Genomic DNA, 23,523 nt, shown 5'->3' with positions numbered 1-23,523 from the left:
CACTCACCTGCTTTTCTGTAGAGCCTCTCTTTCTTGCTTCTTCAGCTAACTCTTCTAATTCACTGTCATCACTGAAATCTCCATCCTTGTCCTCATCCTCCTCATCACAGTCCTCATCACCAAAGCCTTCTCTATCATCTTCAGTCTCGGATCCAGAGTCCTCACCTTCATTGCTTTCTTCTTCAGACCCATCAGAGTCTTCCTCCCCCTCAGACAAAGCCGCTGGGGCAAGATCCAAGTAATTCAAATCCGAAATCAGAAGTGCAGATAAGCCATTCTGCAGCTTGATGTACCTGAAAGAAGGATCATTGGCAGAGACTGTGCTCATTTCCCCAGCCTCAATTGCCAGGATTGATCGAGTTCCTGCACTTTCTCCAACAGTTCTTCTGCTACTCAACAGCTACATGCATAAGAAAGATGCACTTTGAGGTAACAGCAGAAGCCCTTCTCCCCACAAGGTCAGGGAGGTTGATTTGGGCTTTAATTTCTCTCTCTGTGAAATCTTCAAGCTACTAACACCCCCAGAGAAAAAGACTCATGTCCTCTGAACATGCAAACCCAAACTTCCACAGCCTGTTACGCTTGTCAGGCTCTGGGAAACATCAGGATGTGACACAATTAAGATCTTAGTCTTTGCCTCCAAATAGGGCCCAGAGACTGCACTGTATTTGATTTTATCAATGCTTCCCATTAAATGAGGCCCACAGACACTGCAGGCATGTGTCAGAAAGGAGAGATCTCCACTGCAGGCTTCATAAAATAAGTCCCAGTGGGTTGGTTGGGGTGCTACCAAGCAGCAGGATGGGCTTGTGTCTGTGTGTACATTCACACATACAGGTTCCTAGGGATCTGTGTGCACACAGGGGTAAAAAAGACCCACAAGCCTCCTGTTCAGCACCAGTCTACAACTTTTCAGGCTGAGGAGTGCAGGCACCAATGCTCTGCACTGTAAGGATCACAGGATGTCAGAGGTTGGAAAGGACCTCTGGAGATTGAGTCCCACCCCCCTGCCAGAGCAGGAACACAGAATCTAGCTCAGGCCGCACAGGAGCACATCCAGACGGGTCTTGAAACTCTCCAGAGAAGGAGACTCCACAACCCCTCTGAGGGGTCTGTTCCAGTGCTCTGGGACCCTCAGTGTTGAGGTGGAACCTCCTGTGCTGTAGTGTATATCCATTACTGCTTGTCCTATGACAGGGTACAAGTGAGCAGAGGCTGTCCCCTCCTTGACACCCAGCGCTCAGATACTGATAAACATTTATTAGAGCCCCTCTCAGTCTTCTCTTCCCCAGTCTAAACAGCCCCAGGGCTCTCAGCCTCTCCTCACCAGGCAGTGCTCCAGTCCCTTAATGCAAGATCTCTCTGCAGCATCAGACCCACATCAGATCAGGACTAGACAGTCACAGTTTGTCCAGCTAGCCAGAGCTCCTCTCCTGGAGCTCACGCTGGCTAGCACACCAGCTGTGGAAAGGAAGGAATGCTAGATCCAGAAAATGCTTGACCCAACCAAAGAACCAGTGTGATGTGGACAGGTTGTATCTGATCCAGCAAAAACCCCAAAGATGCTAGCATAAACCAAGCCCATGCTCACATCCCACACCCCCAGAAAAATCAGGATTACAAAGCAAGTCTGTAGCAGAGCAGGGTAGGGAAGCTTTGCAGTGGGGCCTGGACAGGTTAGACCAATGGGCCAAGGCTAACTGTATGAAGTTTAACAAGGTCAAGTGCCAGGTCCTGCACCTGGGTCACAACAACCCCATGGTAAGCTACAGACTTGGGGATGTGTGCTTGGAAAGCTGTGACTCAGAGAGGGCCCTGGGGGTTCTGGCTGACAGTCAATTAAATATGAGCCAGCAGTGCCCAGGTGGCCAAGAAAGCCAATGGCATCCTGGCTTGGGTTAGAAAGAGGGAGGCCAGCAGGAAGAGGGAGGGGATCATCCCCCTGTGCTCAGCATTGGTGAGGCCACACCTTGAGTGTTGTGTTCAGTTCTGTGCCACTCACTACAGGAAGGATATTGAGGGGACAGAGTGTGTCCAGAAAAGGGCCTGGAGCACCTGGGCTACAAGGAGGGGCTGATGGAGCTGGGGATGTTCAGGCTGGAGAAGAGGAGGCTGAGGTGGGACCTCATTGCTCTCTACAACTCCCTGAAGGGAGGTGGAGTGAGGAGGGGGCAGCCCCTCCTCTGTGGTGGCAAGCAACAGGACCAGAGAAAATGGTTCCAAGCTGTGTCAGGGGAGGTTCAGGCTGGATGCTAGCAAATCTTTCTTCCCAGAGAGGGTTCTCAGACATTGGAATGGTCTGCCCAGGACAGTGCTGGAGTCACTATCCCTGGGGGTGTTGAAGCAGTGTGTGGGACATGGTTTAGGATTGACCCTAAACTGGGTCAAAGATTGGACTAGATGAGCTTGGGAGGTCTCTTCCAACTGGATGTTTTCTGTGATTCTATTATCCTGGAGCTCCTGTTGATCCTTTCCAAGTCACTCCATAAATGCAGCAGATGACACTAATTTTACATTACTCATCTCCAGTGTCATGGGTGTTACACACTGGGACAGAAAACACATGGCAGCAAGGCAACAATTGAAGCAAACCACTGCTGGAAGCTATCAGATTGCACTTCAGCAGAATCTAGAACAGTTTAGGTCATACTGAGCAGAGGCAGCAACTGGCATGGGTGCTCTTTCCTTTTTCCATGTTTCAGCCCAGTGGAAAAGGACAAGTGTAAGCAATACAGGAGCATCAGCTAGTGTGCAAAACACAGACCAAAAAGCAAGCCCAGCCCAGCTGCTCTTCTGCAGAGCTGCAGAAGCACTGATACAAAGAAAACTGAAATGCAGAATTCACATTTTTAAGGTACTGTTTAAACATCTTGGACAAGTTTAAACAGGATTGCCTAGCACCAAGGGTTTTGTTGGATCAATGATGACACAAGAACGCATCAAAAGATGCCTTGCCGGCAGAGCCAGAGAGGTGATTCTGCCACTTTGCTCTTCTCTGGTGAGACCTCACCTGGAGTACTGTGTACAGGTCTGGAGCACTCAAGACAGGAAGGAGCAGGACCAGAGGAGAGCCACAAAAATGATCAAGGGGTTGGAACACCTCTGCTACGAGGACAGGCTGAGGGAGCTGGGGGTGTTCAGCCTGGAGAAGAGGAGGCTCCAGGGAGACCTAATAGCAGCCTGCCAGTACCTGAAGGGGGTCTACAGGAAGGCCTGCACTGACAAGACAGGAGGCAATGGCCTCAAGCTAGAGCAGAGCAGATTTAGATTGGACCTGAGGAACAAGTTCTTTAGTATGAGGGTGGTGGAACACTGCAGCAGGTTGCCCAGGGAGGTGATTGAGGCCCCTGCCCTGGAGATATTCAAGGTGAGGCTCGACAAGGCCCTGGGCAACCTGATCTAGTTGGGGATGTCCCTGCTGACTGCAGGGCGGGTCAGACTGGATGGCCTTTGGAGGTCCCTTCCTGGACCACTCCACAGTTCTGTCCTGTGATGGATTTTTAGCAGTTCAGTAAATACTGAAACACACACTGATGCACAGTCTGCACTGAAATACTTTAATTTTCCAAGCTACCCAAAGCAGGCAGGGCAAGCCCATGGAATTCCCTATATGGAGCAATTCAAACAGAGCACACCTTTTGGTAAAGGTAAGTACCCACTCACAGCTCTAATGAGCAAAGCCAACTTGCATTGTGACAATCATTTTTATCCCAACAAATTCACTTTTGAAGACAGGCTCTGCAATCCCTGTCAGGACTCTTTTGATTTATGCTCACTATATCTGAGAAGAGAATACAACTTTTGCATTAAGATTCATGTCACCAGATGGACACATGAAGCTTGCTGTGACTGGGCTGCATGCATGAAGAGGGAAGTGCTAGGTGCATCTTCCAATCACCCACCATCACCTTCACAACTTTTGCATTAAGATTCATGTCACCAGATGGACACATGAAGCTTGCTGTGACTGGGCTGCATGCATAAAGAGGGAAGTGCTAGGTGCATCTTCCAATCACCCACCATCACCTTCACTTAGGAGGCCTGGTGGATAGTTGTGGACACAGGGATTCTCCTTCTTAAAGCTAATGCTACCACCTCATCATCGTTACAATGCAGACACAATCTGCCCTGTGCAAGGCTCACTTCCCCACACAGAAATCAGCCTGGAAAGATACAGCTCTGACCTCCACCTATTAAGAACATGCAGCAGGGGTTGGGGAAGATTTTGGTGTAAGTTTGTCTTACACTATAAGCAAATGTACTCTCCCATTCTCTACATGCAGAGAAGGCTCCTGAGCCTCCAAACAGACAGAGAGCCAGTGGTAGTCTTCAGTGGAGGCTCCTGAGCCTCCAAACAGACAGAGAGCCAGTGGTAGTCTTCAGCGGAGGCTCCTGAGCCTCCAAACAGACAGAGAGCCAGTGGCAGTCTTCAGTGGATTTTCCCAAGCTTCATCACTGTGCTGCTTCAGAGAGCAAAAGCAGAAGTTTCCTAAGCTGACAGCATCTGCAACTCCGGAATGTGCAGAAAGACAAGCCTCCTGCAAAGCAGGGGATGAGTAAGAATGCCACAGAGAGGCAGGCAGAGATCCAGAGGAAGTAGCAAGGAAGTAGGGCAAGAAAGGAGGGAGCAAGTTTCTCCCTAAGCCAATGAGCACGGTCTTCTTCACACAGCCAGCAGGGAATTCCACTGTCAGACAGTGTCACTGCAAACCCAAAATTCAGTTCCAGGCTTAGGCAGATTCTCAACTGGCTGCAGAGATCAGACATCACGAGAATAAAGATTAAGAAAACCCACATCTCTAACAAGGGCAGAATAATCTCCTACCCAGCAAAAAGAAGTTACAAGAGCATTCCTTCAAGAATGACTGAACAGCTCAGCCTCCACTCGAGTCCTCAGCTGAGTCCCTCGCTGTGGGAGGGCCACAGAGGCCACCCGCAGGAAAGGTGAAGGTGATCATTTCAGCAGTTCTAGGGGGTATTACTTAGAAACATAAAATGAAAACACAAGCAAAATGGCAGCACAAAAGTAATTTTTGTCTCAAGCCACAGGCATATTTATTACAAACTGGCAGCTCATCTAAACCAGGCAGATCAACAGACTTTTTCAAAGTCGGCATCTCCGCTACAATACTTCAAGTGCATTTTGCACTTCAGCTTAACACTCAGAGATCAAGGCTGCAAACGAACGATTCAGTACTGCTGTGCCCTGAACACGTACTGCCTCAACACAGCCTTTAAATAAGTCATGATTTTTCCTTTCTGTGCAAGCCTAGCCCCATCACCGTACACAAACCACATGGCCTGTTCCAGTGCTCTGGGACCCATACAGTAAGGAAGTTCCCCCTTGTGTTGAGGTGGAAGCTCCTGTGCTGCAGCTTACATCCACTGCTCCTTGTCCTATCACAGGGAGCAAGTGAGAAGAGCCTGTGACCCTGTGATCAAGGAGCCCGGCTTCAAGCACCTGAGGTTACAGCGCTGCCAGAGTGCTGGGGACACGGGGCAGGCTGGCACCCAGCCCCGCACGCTCCCGACCCAGCCCCTCCCGCCGGCCGGGTCCGGTTCCCCGTGGGCAGGCGGGGAGAGGCCGCCCCAGCCTACCCCAGAGAGCGGCCGGGGGCTGTGTCATGTTGTCGTGTTCCCCCCCGCCGTAAGCCTTCCCGTGCCTCTAGAACGAGTCTCGGCGCCGCCAGCCCTCACCTGTACTGCTTAGGGTCACTAGGAGACTTGACGATATCAGGGTCGCCGAGATTGGTGCCGGGACCGACGTCCCCGCGGTCCTCCTCTTCTCCATGAGGCGAGCGGCCTCTGGCGTCGCGACTGCCCTCTCCGGCCTGCTGCCCCACCGCCAGCTCCGGGCGGCTGTAGCTGGACGTCGCCTTGTTCCTACCGGGCATGACGGCGGTTGCACCGCACCACCGTGGGTGGGCAACGGCACGCAGCAGCTGGCCGCGCACCGCCAGGCCGCGGGCCGCCGCCCGCACCGCTCGGACGCTCCGTGCGAAGGCGGCCGCCACACTACGCATGCGCCGGCGGCGGCGGCCGCCCTCGCCCCGCCGCCAGCCGGTCAGCTTCCGCCGCACGAGGAAGTAACTGTGACGATAACGACGGCTACAGGCCCGCACCAGTCAGCGCCCGCCGCCGCGCCAGGTGGAGAAAAGCGACCAATCCCAGGCCCTCACTTGGTCGGGAAATGGCTCTGATTGGCGGAGAGAAGGCTGGCGGCATGGTCGGGGTGGAGGAACCCGCAGATGGGGATATAGGTGGAGAGAAAGGCAGCTCCTTGCATCAGTCAGGCCGGGAGAACAGAGAACTCAATGGCAGAAAGGAAAGCCCGGAAGAGCAGAGCCCGAGCCCGGGAACTCCTCTCTGTGTCCTACCACTCCGGTATTAATGTCCCCTTGCTCTTACGTTGTAATAGTCCAACTGCCGGGCCGAGGGGGCCAGCCTTCTCCTCTCATTGCCTTCGACTATTGGTCCAAATAGCTGTCGCTCACTCGTGACAGGACCAATCCGCTCGCGCACGCCTGTCAGCGTAGGGTGCGGCGGCAGTGGAGGAGGCGCAGCTGAGGGGTGCGCCTCTCGCTCCGGCGGACGAGCCGGTGTACGGCCGGGGTCTGTCTGCCACCCCAGCTGCCCAGACCGGCTAAGTCCCCTGGTTGGGTAGAGCCAAAAGCGCTGAACTCAAGACCAAAACTTGTCAAGAAGAAGGGGGCTCGTAGTCATCGGCCTCCCTCGGCGGTCGTTGGCACAGCCAAGCACTATGGAGCGCACACCGAATCGGAGCTCTCCGCACAACTGTTCCCAGCTGGCTTTTTCCCGCGCGTAAGGGAGCTACGCGCAGCTCGCCACCAGTACCGCCGCCTTTGGAGACATCCAGTGCGTGCCTGCTGCTGATTACTGATTGGAATCTTTCTTCCCCTAACGGTAGCCGTGATGGCCGAGAGTTTGTACATGTGACAACCACCTGTCTGCTCTGTCGTGGCCGAGCCTTGGCCACATGCTTGAAAAAGCATTGCCCAGCTCCCCGTGATGAAGCTGCAGTGCTGATGCAGTGATTTCAAACCCTGGCAATAGGAGCACCGTTATTCCTCTTGGCTTAAATGTCTTTGAAGCTGACACCCGATACCAAGATCCTTCGTGTAATGCCAGGAGAGCTGTTAGGGCGCTTGCCACTGCATTTGTCACATCCTTTTTTGCACTGTTCCCTTAACACCAGTGCTGTTCAGCTATTGCGTGTGTGTAAGTCCATGTCGTCTGCAAAAAAAAAAATAATAAAAGATGATGAAAGCAAAGTTAAAGGATGAGAGGGGGCTGTCTGAGGGACAGGGGTGACACTGACGCTGGCTAGGAAGGGAATTCAGGCTGGTCAGCCACCTCATGCTTTAGTGCTTTGTTCGTCCACCAGATGGAAGCCAAGGCCCATCTCTAACCCAGAGCCTCCGGTACGGCTTACAGGCGGTGCTGTGTTAACGCAAGCCGCAGAGAAACTTGCGAAGAGCAGTCACCCTGTTACTTTGCAGTACCCTTTACTCATGTTGTAACCATACTGCTCCGTGAGCACTGCCACTCCCAGGCCACTGCCAGCCAAGTGCAATGCTCTATAAAAGACCTCATGGAGAATTTCAGGTCCGTCCAGTTTCTTTCCCTCACCCTGACAAATTACTGTCTTGCACTTTGCCATTAGGAGTTCACGCAAGTAACAATTACTATTTATTGACTCACTGGTGACACTGAAAAATAAGCTGCATGTCACTCAAGGCAAAAGGTTTCCTCTGTGTTTTCACAGATTTTGATGCAAATGTAAGCTGGTGAGACACATCTCTCCATCAATACGTATTTTATGTATCAGTTGTGTGTCAGGATTTGATTTCTTATTTGAAATAAACTCTGCAGGGATTTATGCATGCATGCAGTGCAGGGCAAGGTCTAATTCATAACCATCTTCTCCAGCTCTTCAGACTATACTTGCTGGCTTGTGCTGTGAAAAAACAATTCTGCCATCCTAGCTTGATGGGTCTGGAACATACTTGTGGCTTGACTGGATCACAATGAAACGCAATGATATACTGAGTAGAAAAAGGAAAGATCTTCTTTGCTAGGAAAAAAAAAATTAAAAAGAGACTGCTTGAAAGAAAATAAAAGAAACTCCATTTCTGCTGAATCCATTTTCTTTCAACCATTGGGTTGCTGAGCTGAAAAATCATTATTTGCACTGATGCACTTCATTATATCTGCACAACTCAAAGTCATTACTCCCTACTGGGAAAGCTTTGCTTTCTTTCTGCTGCCCTCAAACCTGCTTCTGTTACACTTAGAACAATGCACTGCAGGTTTATTGGCCAAATAATCCTTCTCTTCATGCTGTTTTAAATCTGCAGGGTGATTCCTGGTCGCTGGGATCGAGGATTGTCTCCCTGTTGAAAAATATTGATGTAGTTTGGTGACGTGTTTTAAAAGCATTAAAGAAACCTTTGTAGAAGCACATCACTGCCTGATGCTAGCAATGCAGCTCACACAAGCTCTCTGGTCACACTCAGTGGCTACATTTCTCTTTATTTTGCAGTTTTCAGAGCTTTAGAGATACAGGAACCACATTCCTAGCACTGCACAAATCACTCTTCCAGCAGTGGATCACACATGCCCAAAACACGTCACAGGAAAGATTTCTGAAAGCAGCATACAAAGAGACAGAGCCTTTAGCACAAGGAGCTCAAACCACACCAGTGGAGTTGCATTTTCCTCCAGAATATTGTGCCTGTTCTCTTAGAACTATTACACTGCCAGAAGCAACAGAGCAAAGTTACAAAGGCGATCACTAGTGTCCTGATCCAGCAAATCTCAGTGCAGGGGGCAGATACCGACACCAGAAAGTCTCCTCAGTCAGAGAAGCTCCCAGTCCTAAGGTAAAGCCACACAACTTGTCAGAATTTTCACCTTGGCACAGCAAACTCTGCATTCCCACCTGGTTTACACCGGCAGGCACAGTTTGCAGCCACCACGTGGAGCAGGGATGCAAAGAGTGTGCGCTCACAAAGGTACACAGTGTAGTAGGCAAGGTCACAGACTCACCAAAGTAGTTCCCTCCTCTACCCACAGCTCTGCCTGGGGACAGTGCACAGGGTTCTGGACAAAGATGGAAAGGTATTTGTCATTTTAGAGCTGTGGGAAGTATCAGAATACATTAGATGTCAGGCATTAAAAATTCTTCCTCCCTCCAAAGAGGGTTACTACAAAGAGTTACTACTCCAAAGAGTTACTACAAAGTAACTCTCAGCAGGACATCTTCACCATTTTTGGCAGGTGGCTTTCTGTAATCAATCTTCCTTTTATTTCGAATCATACTTTGTGGTTGAATCCAAAACCAGGAAAAAAATCCCCCCACACCACCCAGCACAACATCTAAAATCTAAATCAACACAAAATGCAGAGGGGAAAAAAAATATCTGTTCATACTGGCACTAACAGTGGCCAGCACTCACATTTCAGTGCTCCTGATACTTTTATCTTTCTGAGGCAGTGCTCTCCAAGTCTTACAGATTTTGCTTCCAACTAAGCACACAGTAGCCAGTTCCTCCTCTCCTTCATCCTGAAACCAGTCACAGGATCACACAGAATCACAGGCTGTTAGAAGTTGGAAGGGACCTCCAGGGATCATCGAGTCCAATGCCCCTGCCAGAGCAGGACCACAGAATCCAGCACAGGTCACAGAGGAATGCATCCAGATGGGGCTGGAAAATCTCCAGAAAAGGAGACTCCACAACCTCTCTGGGCAGCCTGTTCCAGTGCTCTGTGAGCAGCACAGTGAAGAAGTTCCTCCTCATGCTGAGGTAGAACCTCCTGTGCTGTAGTTCATGTCCACTGCCCCTTGTCCTATCCCAGGGTGCAAGTGAGCAGAGCCTGTCCCCTCCCTCTTGACACCCAGCCCTCAGATATTTATAAACATTTATTAAATCCCCTCTCAGTCTTCTCCTCTCCTGACTAAACAGCCCCAGGGCTCTCAGCCTCTCCTCACCAGGCAGTGCTCCAGTCCCTTCATCATCCTTGTAGCCCTCCATTGGACTCTCTCCAGCAGATCCCTGTCCCTTCTGAACTGGAGAGCCCAGAACTGGATGCAATATTCCAGGTGAGGTCTCACTAGGATAGAACAGAGTGGGAGAAGAACCTCCCTGGATCTGCTGGACACACTCCTCTTAATGCACCCCAGGATCCCATTGGCCTTCTTGGCCACAAGGGCACATTGCTGTCTCATGCAGAACATGTTGTGCACCAGCAGTCCCAGATCGTTCTCCACAGGGCTGCTCTCCAGCAGATCACCTCCCAACCTGTCCTGCTGCAGTTTATTCTTCCTTCCCAGCTGCAGGACTCTGCCCTTATCCTTGCTGAACCTCATTAGGTTCCTCTCTGCCCAGATACAGAACTCTTCTTCAGTGTAAGATTACCACCAGGTGCACTCACAATATTTATTCAGATTTTTGGGGTGTTGGTTTGTTGATTGGATGAGGAGATACAGAACATCAACACTCCAGCACATTCCACAAAGATACCAGTTTCCTACAACAGAGGCTTCTGCCTTTTGGGCTACATGACAACGCATCACCACAAACGGAGAGACGGAAGCAGGAGGCTGTTTCCCCGGGGAGCAAGGTCTCTAGCAGGAGCAGTTGTGCTGTGCCGGCGGGGGGTTGTCTGTCAGCCGCATGCCCCTGCCAGAGGTGCCCCTGCCAGGGTCTGACTCTATGCTCTCCGACATCTTCTCGCAGATGATGTCCACCAGGCGCTCAAACACCTGCCTTACGTTGATGTTTTCTTTGGCACTAGCTTCAAAATAGTCAAAACCTGCGAGGAAGAAGCGGAAAAAGACCCCAAAGAGATCAATAGAGGCTGACAGCAATGGCCATGGTTTGTCACATACTGACCACAGAATCACAGCACCAACCAGGTTGGAAGAGACTTCAGAGATCATCAAGTCCAACCCATCACCCAACCCTATCTAATCAACCTATCAACCTATCTAATCACTAAGTGCCTCATCCAGGCTTATTTTAAACACTTCCAGGGACGCTGCCCCCACCACCTCCCTGGGCAGCTCATTCCAATGGCCAATCTCTCTTTCTGTGAAGAATTGCTTCCTAATATCCAGCCTAAACTTCCCCCTGCACAGCTTGAGACTGTGTCCTTTCCTTCTGTCACTGTTTCCTGGGAGAAGAAACCAACCCCCACCTGGCTACAACCTGCCTTCAGGTAATTGTACAGAGCAATGAGAACTTTCCCCTCACCTCGAGCCTAAACTTCCCCTGGTGCAGCTTGAGACTGTGTCCCCTTGTTCTGGTGCTGGTTGCCTGGGAGAAGAGACCAATCCCTTCCTGGCTGCAACCACCTTTCAGGTAGTTGTAGAGGGCAATGAGGTCCCCCCGAGCCTCCTCTTCTCCAGGCTAAACAATCCCAGCTCCCTCAGCCTCTCCTCACAGAGTTTGGGCTCCAGACCCCTCCCCAACCTTGTTGCCCTTCTCTGGACACATTCCAGCATCTCAACATCTTTCTTGAATTGAGGGGCCCAGAACTGGACACAGTACTCAAAAATGTGGCCTAACCAGTGCTGAATACAGGACCATGACTGTCAGAAGTCACCTGAAGAGAACAAGACATCAGAGAATTCTCAGCTCAGCTGATTCCCACAGGCTCAGAAAACTGAGCAGAAATACTTCTAAAATCTATCAAGCATCAGTAAAAGTCAAATGCAAAAATGGATCTCTACCATAGCCCTAGTAAACACATCTGACAAGGATCCAGACCTGGACAAGCCCAGGATGAGGGAGTCAAATTCTCCCAGTGTCATCAACTGGTAATGTTCAGATGGGCTCTGTGCACACCTGCATGACAGCTCCAGGCTTAGTCTGAACCACTACAGCAGCCTGGCAGAAGGAGACCAGAAAGAGAAGCATGAATATGGTTGTATTTCTTCTGCTAACTAACTTCTGCCCTCGTGAGCAAAACACTCCATAATTTTGGCCCTGTTTTTCTCATTCCTTATCTGATTAGACAGAAAGCTCTTCAGGGTAATTAATACTTGTACAGCTCATGTCATGACCAGAGCACCCTAACAAGGGCTATTCAGCACTGCTGAATTACAAATTATGTTGAGTGCCTCCTACTAGTGTCCACTCACCAGCTCTTGGCTGCACTGATGAGTAAATAGTCTCCAACACCAACCCTTTCTGATTAAAAAACTCCAGAACCATCAAGGCTGGAGTTGTGCCAAGGTGGGGGTGGCAGAGACAGCTCTTCCTGCTGCCTCCAGTGACACCCTGTGCTACAGGAGACCCAACCTGCTGACAGACGAGCCTGAACCCTGCCTCAGCCAGCAGGAAGGCACTCAAGTGTGAAGCATTTCTTTTATCTTTCTAACCCCAGGGACCTCAAAGGCCAACCATCACTTACAATGGCTGTTGCTTCTGTTCTGCCAGGTTATTATATTGCCAACAGCAAGAGCTCCAGCACCACAGAGAGTTCATTTTGCAGTGAGCTTCATTCTGTTGTGTTTCTTTTGTTTGGTTTGGTTTGAGGTTTTTTTGGGGGGTGCATTCTGCATTGCATCAGTTTGCTTTGATTCTGCCACAAAGAAAGAGAAGTCATCTTACCTGATGTGTCTGTCTGTCACTGCTGGTGGACTGAGTCCCCAAGGGTGATGTGCAAGATGACAAGCAGGTAGCCAGCCCAACCCAGCACTCTAAAAATCATGGAGCAGTAGGTGTAGTGGTACTGGAGATGTTCACTGCAGTACTAAGTAAGGACGGCTGCCCTGCATCTGACAAGGGTCCTGTCTGCCCCATTTGCTCTTTGGTGGTGACTAGGAATGCATGCAGAATGCACAATAAATTCTGTGAATCACAGAATTTCAGGGGCTGGAAGGGACCTCGAAAGCTCATCCAGTCCAACCCCCCTGCCAGAGCAGGGTCACCTACACCAGGTCACACAGGAACACATCCAGGGAGTTTTGAATATCTCCAGAGCAGGAGACTCCACAACCTCCCTGGGCAGCCTGTTCCAGTCTTCTGTCACCCTCACAGGGAAAACATTTGTCCTCATATTTACATGGAACTTCCTATGCCTCAACTTCCACCATTGCCCCTTGTCATTGGGCATCAGCCAGCAGAGCCTGGCTCCATCCTCTCACGACTCACCCTGCACATCTTCATAAACAGGAATGAGGTCACTTCTCAGTCTCCTCTAAACTAAAGAGCCCTCAGCTCCGTGTCTCTCTTTGTACAGAAGATGTTCCACTCCCTGAATCATCCTGGTGGTATTTCTCAGTCCAACACTGGCTCAGCCTCTGCTGTGGCCGAATCTGGTTTGATTTAGTTTGTGTTCAGGCCAATAACAATTTCTTGGTCTGATTAGGAAATTATTTCAGTGATGTTAATGTTACTATACCAGCTTGGTCAAACATGCTGAAAGACAACCTTCCTGTGATCATTATGTTAAAAGCTAGCACTTTGGGCAGTCAATAGTCAATGAAAGACATTTCAACCACCTCACACACAAAGTCATTTCAGACATGCTGGAGGGAAGGGATGCCACCCAGAGGGACCTTGACAGGCTGGAGAGGTGAGCCCAAGCCAGTCTAATGAGGTTCAACAAAACCAAGTGCAAGGTCCTGCATCTGGGTTGGGACAATCCATACAGGCTGGGCAGGGTCTGGCTTGAGAGCAGCCCTGAAGAAAAGGACTTGGGGGTGCTGGGGGATGAGAAGCTCAACATGAGCCACCAGTGTGCACTTGCAGCCCAGTGAGCCAACCAGATCCTGGGCTGCATCAAGAAAAGTGTGGCCGGCAGGGCGAGGGAGGTGATGCTCCCCCTCTACTCCACTCTGGTGAGACCCCACCTGGAGCACTGTGTCCAGCCCTGGAGCCCCTGTTACAAGAAGGATATGAAGCTGAGCGATAAAAACTAGCTATGTTTTTTGCCCTTTTTAAAATGAGCAGGTAGTGTTTTGGGAGGCCACAGAAGAGGAAGACTGAGACAGCACTTTCCACAGGCACAGCTGCCTTTTGCTCTGCTTTGCAATGGGGCATGTTTCTCCAGGGTGAGCGGGGCACATACAGAACAGGTCTGGGGCAGGGCTGGGGATTCTTCAGCAGAACAGTTCCCTACTGAAGGAGTCAGTTGCTATGGAAACTCTGTGTGCTTTGAAGGTCCCATACAGAAAGGATTCAGATTCTAGATACCAAGTTTGCATTTAGGCAAACAGATGAATTTTGAGGGGAGGAAAACCCCCAAAACATTAGAAGTCCAAACAGGAATGGGAGTTCTAGTAAAACTCACTTTTTACATTTACATGGTTCTGGACACATTTTCAACTACTGACAGGGTCATTCTTGTTACAGCAGCATCTGAGGGCACAGGTATTCACAACAGGTTTGTAAGCCAGGAACTGAGTTTCTTCACATTCATATTTCAAAAGCAAACAGGGAGCCTGTAACTGGTTTTGCAGACCATAAGGTAGCATTCATCACAAAGCAAGTAAAATATGGACCTAGAATATGTCATGCTTCTTACTTGTGATCCCATGATTTAGGTATTACTGCTTGCAGGACTTCTTGTGGTACAAATTAAAAGGAACATGGTATAAAGAAACACAAGAGAAAGAGTAGAAAGAAAAGCTTTGGCATGTACCTAACTGATCTGCCAGATGTTTCCCTTTCTCCACAGGAACAATCCTTTCATCCTCCATGTCACATTTGTTTCCAACCAGGATCACTTGGGCATTGTCCCAGGAGTAAGTCTTGATTTGTGTGGCCCTACAGCAGGTCAGAAAATGATTATTAGCTTCCATCAGCCATGGCACAACACAATCATGTATCACTTGTGAAAACAAGCACCACTGGTAACAGCATCAGCATCTCTAAAGAGTGTGATGGCCTGCAGACAAATTACAGAACCACAGAATGTTAGGGGCTGGAAGGGACCTCTAAAGATCATCCAGTCCAACCCCCCTGCCAGAGCAGCATCACCCAGGGCAGGTCACACAGGAACACATCCAGGCAGGTTTTGAATATCTCCAGAGAGGGAGACTCCACAACCCCCCTGGGCAGCCTGTTCCAGTCTTCTGTCACCCTCACAGGGAAAAAGTTTTCCTCCTGTTTCCATGGAACTTCCTCTGCCTCAGCTTCCACCCTTGCCCCTTGTGCTGTCATTGGGCATCACCCAGCAGAGCCTGGCTCCAGCCTCTTGGCACTTACCCTTTACAAACATGAAGGAGGTCACCCCTCAGTCTCCTCCTGTCCAAGCTAAAGAGCCCTAGCTCCCTCGGTGTCTCCTCTCCTTGGTCTCTGACCAGGCTGACACACAAAGCAAGAATGCAGACTGGGATGTATAGCACTGCTCTAGTTTACTACTCCTTAACTCTGTGTTACAATTAAGCTTTTCTGTTAAGGCTTTGCAAGTGTTCTAAAGATGATGAGACCTGGACAAAAAAAATGAGTAATTTTTGAAGTCTAAGGACAGAAAAGCATTTTTCTCAGGCTTATTCTCCTTCAACTGCTGTCTGCCCAATAACCAATCACACCTCTTAAGGATATTGTCCCTGCAGAGAACGCCATACAAGAGATACACACATCATGCTAGGTTTACAACTTCTTGTAAACCACAGCACAACAACAATTCAGAGCAAACAAAAGAGATGCTCATTTGCTGCAGCACATTTGCTGTGCTGTTTCAGTAACACCACAAAAAAATCCCTGTGTTTTGAGAGTCAAGCAGATGGAAGCATCAAGTCATCTTTTCCTGGAACAGGAAAAGGGGTTCACAGAGATTGAAAACTGCATAGAAATGTGGAAACAATTGCTGGAGAGAAGGAGAAATTCACCAGATTGAGAAGATGTGGGATGAAGGTAAGGCTCTGTGAGCTAATATTTGAACCCAGCCAGATTAAGAGATACCTGAAGCAGGAAGCAGCAGCTGCGAGGACAGACGGCGTGCCTCAGACAAATGCTAACTCCAGTGACAGAGGGATCAAGTACAGGAAGGCTTAAGCAAGAGAACTGGGATGAACTTGCAGTCTCTAAAGCCTTCTGTGGCTCATGTGCTGGATGGAACTGCAATGGAGCTACCTGTGGATCTCAGGAGCCTGACTTTACATTTAGCCTCTTTCTATTTTTTCTTTGACAAAACCATAGATTATGTTTTTTTTCCTGTTTATGCTGAGGAGCCAGTATCAGATGAGAATAGAATAGAATAAACCAGGTTGGAAGAGACTTTCAAGATCATCGCATCCAACCCATCAACCAATCCAACACCACCTAAACAACTAACCCATGGCACCAAGCACCCTATCAAGTCTCCTCCTGAACACCTCCAGTGATGGTGACTCCACCACCTCCTCAGGCAGCCCATTCCAATGGGCAATCACTCCCTCTGTGTAGAACTTCTTCCTAACCTCCAGCCTAAACCTCCCCTGGCACAGCCTGAGACTGTGTCCTCTTGTTCTGGTGCTGGTTGCCTGGGAGAAGAGACCAACCTCTGCCTGACTACAACCTCCCTTAAGGTAGTTGTAGAGAGCAGTAAGGTCACCCCTGAGTCTCCTCTTCTCCAGGCTAAGCAGCCCCAGCTCCTTCAGCCTCTCCTCACAGGGCTGTGTTCCAAACCCCTCATCAGCTTTGTTGCCCTTTTCTGGACACGCTCCAGCAAGTCAACCTCCTTCCTAAACTGAGGGGCCCAGAACTGGACACAGTACTCAAGGTGTGGCCTAACCAGTGCAGTGTACAGGGGCACAATGACCTCCCTGCTCCTGCTGGCCACACTGTTCCTGATGTAGGCCAGGATGCCATTGGCCCTCTTGGCTGCCTGGGCACACTGCAGGCTCATGTTCAGCCTACCATCAACCAGCACCCCCAGGTCCCTCTCTGCCTGGCCGCTCTCCAGCCACTCTGACCCCAGCCTGTAGCACTGCATGGGGTTGTTGTGGTCAGTGTGCTGAACCCAGCACTTGGATGTGTTCAATCTCATGCTGTTGGATTCTGCCCACCTGTCCAGCCTGTACTTTCCCATCACCCTTGGTGAGGTGTCCCAGAGCCAGCAGCAGAACAGTATTAACTTGGCAGCATTAATTTTCATCAATTTTTTTCAGACAGGCCCAATCTATTTTACCTTCACCAACCCAGTTCTATCTTCTAAGGCTCCCTCCTTCCCAAAGGTAATTAGGCTGCTCTGCCAGAAGCAACACATTCCCTAACTACTCCATTCCTCCTCCAGTCCCTAACTCATCCTCCCACACTTTGTCCCTACTCACCACCCTTCCACACAGGACACTGCAGTTCCAGACAAATCTGCCATTTCCCAGGAGAGCCAAGACAGCCCTCAGATTTTCACTTCTGTTTCATCTGCTTGAGCTCCCTTCACAAGCACTTGGGTCCTTCTCTTTTGAATGAACAGCAGCCTCCAGCTCTGATCTAATGAAGAAAATTCTTAGTTAGTGGGAGTAGCCTGCTTGCTTTTTCCAGGGAAAGCAGCCAGTCACATTACTCCACAGCTCTCTGTGACAAAGGAGTCACTTTGCTGTGTCGCTTGCCTTTAAGCAGCAGTTTGTTTGGATTGCTCTGGAAAACAGACAGCGAAATGAAGCCCACGGCATAAGCCCCGACCCACACGGCAACACACATAAACAACCATGGACTTTGTGCATGCAGTGAGCCTTTTGACTCATCTCAGTGTCCTCCTGGACAGGCACTCCTCCAGTCCCAGCTTTGGCTCCTCCACTTGATCCCTTCGGAGTGCAAGCCCTGTGAGAGCTCATAGAGTCTCAAGGAGTTTATGTGGTCCTTTGGGTTTCTCAAAGTCATCCCAGAAACGGACCAAAACCCAGGAAGGCTCAATCTCCCTTGGCTCCCTCCATAAACAATAGAGAGAAACAAAGCCTTTCCAGCTTCAATTTCAAACACCCTTTAACCAGGCTTTCCTTCTAACCTACCAGGCCTCTCTCAGGACTAATTTCAGCCCCTGAAGGGTCATGCAGGGACACACTGCCAAATCTTAGCTGTTTAAACAGAATTACTTAACAAATGAGAAAGATGAAATGAGCATGATGAAGGATCTGCCCACAGAAACCCATCCTTCTCAAGAAGGATATGGACATGCTGGAACATGTCCAGAGAAGGGCCATGAGGATGATCAGAGGGCTGGAGCTCCTCTCCTGTGAGGGCAGACTGAGAGTTGGGGTTATTCAGTCTGGAGAGGACAAGACTCTGAGGAGACCTTATTGTGGCCTTCCAGTATCTGAAGGGAGCTACAAGGAAGCTGGGGAGGAATCAGATAGTAATAGGACTGGGGAGAAATGGAGCAAAACTAGAAGTGGGGAGATTCAGATTGGATGTTAGGACGAAGCTCTTCCCCATGAGGGTGGTGAGACACTGGCACAGGTTGCCCAGGGAGGTGGTGGAAGCCTCATCCCTGGAGGGTTTTAAGGCCAGGCTGGATGTGGCTGTGAGCAACCTGATAAAGTGAGGTGTCCCTGCCCATGGCAGGGGGGTTGGAACTAGAGCACAGTATCACAGTATAACTAAGGTTGGAAGAGACCCCAAGGATCATCAAGTCCAACCTGTCCCAACAGACCTCCTTGAGATGATCCTTGAGGTCCCTTTCAGCCCTAACAATTCTGTGATTTCACACAAGTTAGAGAAAATTCTCTCTCACAAACACTAACACTTAGATCAGGAATTGAATAAAAACCCACCAACCCACCAACCTTATGAAGAAGAATGGCTAAAAGAAGCCCTGAGCCTCACAGGATGGGGGAGGGGGGGAAAGAAAAAAGGAGAAAAGGCAAGACACTGATGCTTCTGGAAAGGCAGGTAGTTACATAAATGAACAGGCTTGTGCAGAAATGGAGGTGTCTCAACAGCTCTCAGCAGTCCAGCACACAGACTCAGAAAAGCAGACCTCTGAGCCACAACAACAATGCTGTGCTTTATTTGAGCTCAGCTCCCCAAATTAACAATAAGGATGGGTTTGTGTCTCACGCTTGGAAGGAAAACAGTCTCGGGTTCACCGTTACATGGATGTGTCAGCAGCCTAATTTGGAGACCAGTCTGAGAGATAAAGGAAGCTGATGATTTGTGAACCCAGCTGTCTCTTAAATCTATGTTAAATTTAACCTATTTCTTCTTCCCTTCTATGAAATTACCCAGACTGGCCAAAGCAGAGTTGCCATGTTATTTTCTTTTTACTTTACAGTTATCAAATGCTGAGCAGATTCTAGTCTCAGCTTTGTGTCCAATGAGGTATGAACCACTGATTTATCTACCTGCAGAACTGCCAAGCCAATGTCAAATATTAACTGTCACAGGAGCCTGTCAAAAAAAAACCAAAACCCAAACCTAGACACTGAGCTGAAAGCTGTGGAAGCTCATTTAACCCTTTCACTTACCCTGCAGGAAACACAGCTGCTTCTTCAAACAAAAGAATCAGTTACTTTCAAATATCCAGTAAAATCCAACTTTGCTTTTACCAATTGATGCTTTTTCTTCTAAGAGAACCTGACTGCACTCTTGCCACACTGCAGCAAGGAAAAATTACTCAGGCTTGCTCTCTTAAGGCATCTCATACAATCTTCTGTACCTTTCCCAGTGAAGGAACAAGAGAACATGTCCAGGATATTCCCAAATGCATTCTAATTCTGTATCTTACTCTTTCTCAGCTGCTTTAAGATGATTGCCATCAATCAGGGTGATTCACATGAAGGAAGGAAAGGCTGTACCTAACATTCATAAGCTACCCTGAAAGCTTGTCTGAATGCAGCCAGCAGCCATGGCCAAGAGAAAGAGCCCTTACTGGGGTTAAGAGAAGTCTTTCTGGAGGGACACAAGCCTGTTTTTAGAACATCCATCTGTAAGAAGGGTGCAGTAAAAAGATCACCCAAGGAAAGAATTACAGAGCCGACTGGCAGAGACAACCCTATGCAGTGCTAGAGGCTGGGGACACAATGGCTGGAGAGCACCCAGGCAGAAAGGGACCTGGGGGTACTGGTTGACAGCAGCTGAACAGGAGCCAGCAGTGTGCCCAGGTGGCCAAGAAGGCCAATGGCATCCTGGCCTGGATCAGGAAGAGTGGGGCCAGCAGGAGCAGGGAGGTCATTCTGCCCTGTAGTCAGCACTGGTTAGGCCACACCTTGAGTCCTGTGTCCAGTTCTGGGCTCCTCAGTTTAAGAAAGATGTTGAGATACTGGAATGTGTCCAGAAAAGGACAACAAGGCTGAGAGGGGTTTGGAGCACAGCCCTGAGAGGAGAGGCTGAGGGAGCTAGGGGTGTTTAGCCTGGAGAAAAGGAGGCTCAGGGAAGATCCTACTGCTCTCTACAACTACCTGAAGGGTGGTTGTAGCCAGGAGGGGGTCAGTCTCTTCTCCCAGGAAACGGTGACAGAAGGAGAGGACACAGTCTCAAGTTGTGCCAGGGGAGGTTTGGGCTGGAAGTGAGGAAGAAATTCTTTCCAGAGAGAGAGATTGGCCATTGGAATGGGCTGCCCAGGGAGGTGGTGGAGTCACCACCACTGGAAGTGTTTAAAACAAGACTGGATGAGGCACTTGGTGCCATGGTTTAGTTGATTAGATGGTGCTGGGTGAGAGGTTGGAATTGATGATCTCAAAGGTCTTTTCCAAGCAGGTTAATTCTGTATTCTGTATTCTCCACTCCACTGTTATCCTAAAGGTCTTCTCCAATCCAAACCATTCTGTGATTAGAATGAAAGGGAAAACAAGAAAACTCAGGCAGAATGTGCTGCCCTGGCTTGGTATTGCCATGGGAAACAGGCTGAAAATCTTGTAATAAAGATTAAAAAGAACACAAGTTACCATGGCACCATTGTTCCTGCCAGCTTCATGTTTTCAACACAAAACAGAATGCTTTTAAGGCAACAGACACAGAGCTGTACTTCCTCCACTGGCAACTCATTCATCCTTTCCTCTGGGAAGCTGCAGCAACCAGCAGAGCGTTTTTTGGACTGGTTCTCTGGTCACAGGAGCCACCAGTTTGTTATTCATAATTGATTACACTTTGAAAGCAAAACAATTTGTGGAAGCACTTGGCCAAAGTAACTTCAGACCAAGTGTCCAAAGCACATTCTGCTCTTGGGCTTGCTGCAGTAGAAGCTGCAGCTTCCCAGGTTTGTCTGATCTCAGCTGAGAGCAGCAGCTGATCCAGGCTTGATTCACTTGCTGTCAGCTCCAAAGCATGCTCTGTCACCTGGGATGGACAGCACCAGAGAGGCAGCTTAGAGGAGAAGAGAGAGTGTGGCAGGCAGTGTGAGCGCAAGGGAGAACAGAGCTCATTGCCAGCACCTTCTAGGATTCTGCTGAGCTGGGGTGAGGACTCTGCTCTCTCCACTGACCTTTAACTTGCCCTCCCAACTACACCTTCCTGCCTCCATTGATTACTTCACAGAATCACAGCAACATTCAGATTGGAAAAGACCCTCAGGATCACAAAGTCAAATCCACAACCCTGCTCTACAAGGTTCACCCCTAAACCACCACTGGAAGTGTTTAAAATAAGACTGGGTGAGGCACTTAGTGCCATGGTCTAGTTGATTAGATGGTGCTGGGTGATGGATTGGACTTGATGATCTTGAAGCTCTTTTCCAACCTGGTTAGTTCTGTATTCTCATTTCCCTCGTGGCCAGGCAAGGCCAGGTCAGGAGGCTGTTGCAACAGTCACATGCCAGTGAGCCAGAGAGAAGTCAGCTGCACTTTACACAGTGGGAGGCAGTTTTAGATGATGGTGGAGCTTCATGGCCTGGGGAATAATGAGGCCAGAGAGCACAACCTGCTGTGGCAATTCCTCAGCTAGAGGAAGGATGCTGGAGATTGTACAGAAGGGAGCTGACTTTGCACAGGGCTACGTTCCCATAACTCCAGGTAATTATGAAGGGAAATTTTGAGGTCTATGCACACCTCTATGAGACCAACAGAAGAACTTGTCATGGACAAGAGCTTACTTGGAGTGCTAGATCTCTGCTTTTGGCTTGTTTCCTCTAGGGAACTCTGCAGGAAGAGATGGTGCAGGAGGAAGCAGTGAGGTGGGCTGAGATTCACATTGGCAGCCTGCTTACAGAGCATCTTTAAACATCTGAGTCACTAAACACATTAGAGAGGGGGCCAGCAAGAAGGAACAAGACTTGGCAAGACTTAGACTGTCCTCCTGTAGAAGACACAGATGACCACTGCACACAGCTTGACCCATTCCAAGGTTTTGTGAATGGGTACAACTCTTGGATCCAGGAATTATGTTCGTGTGGGAAATTCTTGCCAGACAATAACAGAATGGAAAGCAGCCAAAAGGGCATCACTTCATAATTAATTTGCTGATGATTTCCTTGAGGTATCCTCGAGACATAAAGCTTGAGTCTGTCTGCTTTATGAATCCAGTCCCATGATCATGTGGCAGATGCCTTACTCATCTTTTTATGCCAGAGAAACTCTCAAACTCCATCCACACATGGCATTTTAGAAGTAGCAGGGAAGGTGAACAAGCTTCTTACTGGATTTAATTCACATTACCTGAGTACTGCTGCTTTACTCTCAAAGTCTAAGAGGCCAAGCTCGGCTACTGTTCTACATCACTGCATTTAAAACAAACTATTCAGCCATACACAGCTGGTGTAGCTGGACACTGAAGAATGCATGGCTAGCCAGCTAGGACAACAGAACACTTGAAAGAAAGGATGTGTGGGATTGATGGTGGTAATGTCTCGCAGGCTGCAGGATGTAAGATGACCTGGGATGGGCTCTGCTATCAGTTTTTGCATATATTCTAGGCAGATGCTGCATTTCATTTCAGTGAGGGTTGAAGTAAGCACTTAGGACTAGTGTGGTTTATTGCAGCCTCACCTAAACCTCTGCAAGCAGAGAGGCACCTCATGTGTCAGGCTGCACTCCTTCCTTGCACGGTAAAAAGCAGCTTGCAGCTTGGCCATTTCCTGGGAATCTAGGAGCAACACTACTGAGGGTAGCAGCTTCATTCATGGAGAAGAAGAGGTGGTTCAGGCATTTGTTCTCCCAACTCATATCACATATCCCAAACATTCTGAGCCCACTCACTCCTCATGGGCACAACAGGCAGAGCAGGAAGGCTTGTCCCATCCACATGTGATGGATGAAACAAGGCAGGACTGAGCAGCAGAGGCCTTCCCAAGTGCTGCCACTCCATCCTTTCACCAGCACTGCACAGAAGCACTTCAGCACTGCTAGGGCTCTGTTTGTACCATTAGGCATGCTGTTGCTGTCTTGCACTTGACTCACATAGACAAAAACTCTGAGCTAGAGAAGCTCAATCGACAGACACCTTAACTTTCCACGGAAAACAGTCCCTGACTGAAGACCAGATCCAGTGTAATGTTGTGGGGCCTTTTTTAAAGCGTATCACCCACCATGATGAAAAACCAAACCAAGACAAACCAAGCCAAACCATACTAAACCAAACCAAGGCAAACGAAACCAAGCCAAGCCAAACTAAACCAATCCAAACCAATCAATTCTAC

General features: G+C 49.2%; 2 protein-coding genes across 4 annotated transcripts in view; both read right to left on the bottom strand.

Moving 5' to 3' along the window:
* Positions 1-6,057, bottom strand: part of NRDC (nardilysin convertase) — a 41,398-nt gene extending 35,341 nt beyond the window's left edge. The window contains exons 1-2 of the mRNA XM_054165118.1: positions 5,698-6,057; positions 8-293 (exon numbers count right to left, since the gene is read on the bottom strand). Of these exons, the coding sequence (XP_054021093.1) occupies positions 8-293; positions 5,698-6,023 (612 nt within the window). The 5' untranslated portion in view covers positions 6,024-6,057. The remainder of the gene's footprint in view (positions 1-7; positions 294-5,697) is intronic.
* A 4,288-nt stretch (positions 6,058-10,345) lies between these two features.
* Positions 10,346-23,523, bottom strand: part of RAB3B (RAB3B, member RAS oncogene family) — an 87,354-nt gene continuing 74,176 nt past the window's right edge. For all 3 annotated transcript variants that reach the window (XM_054165113.1, XM_054165114.1, XM_054165112.1), the window contains exons 4-5: positions 14,674-14,798; positions 10,346-10,836 (exon numbers count right to left, since the gene is read on the bottom strand). In XM_054165113.1, the coding sequence (XP_054021088.1) occupies positions 10,649-10,836; positions 14,674-14,798 (313 nt within the window). In that variant the 3' untranslated portion in view covers positions 10,346-10,648. The remainder of the gene's footprint in view (positions 10,837-14,673; positions 14,799-23,523) is intronic.

The sequence above is a fragment of the Dryobates pubescens genome, chromosome 11, assembly GCF_014839835.1.
Source record: "Dryobates pubescens isolate bDryPub1 chromosome 11, bDryPub1.pri, whole genome shotgun sequence".
Classification (NCBI taxonomy): domain Eukaryota; kingdom Metazoa; phylum Chordata; class Aves; order Piciformes; family Picidae; genus Dryobates; species Dryobates pubescens.
This window is presented reverse-complemented; position numbering and strand designations above follow the sequence as displayed.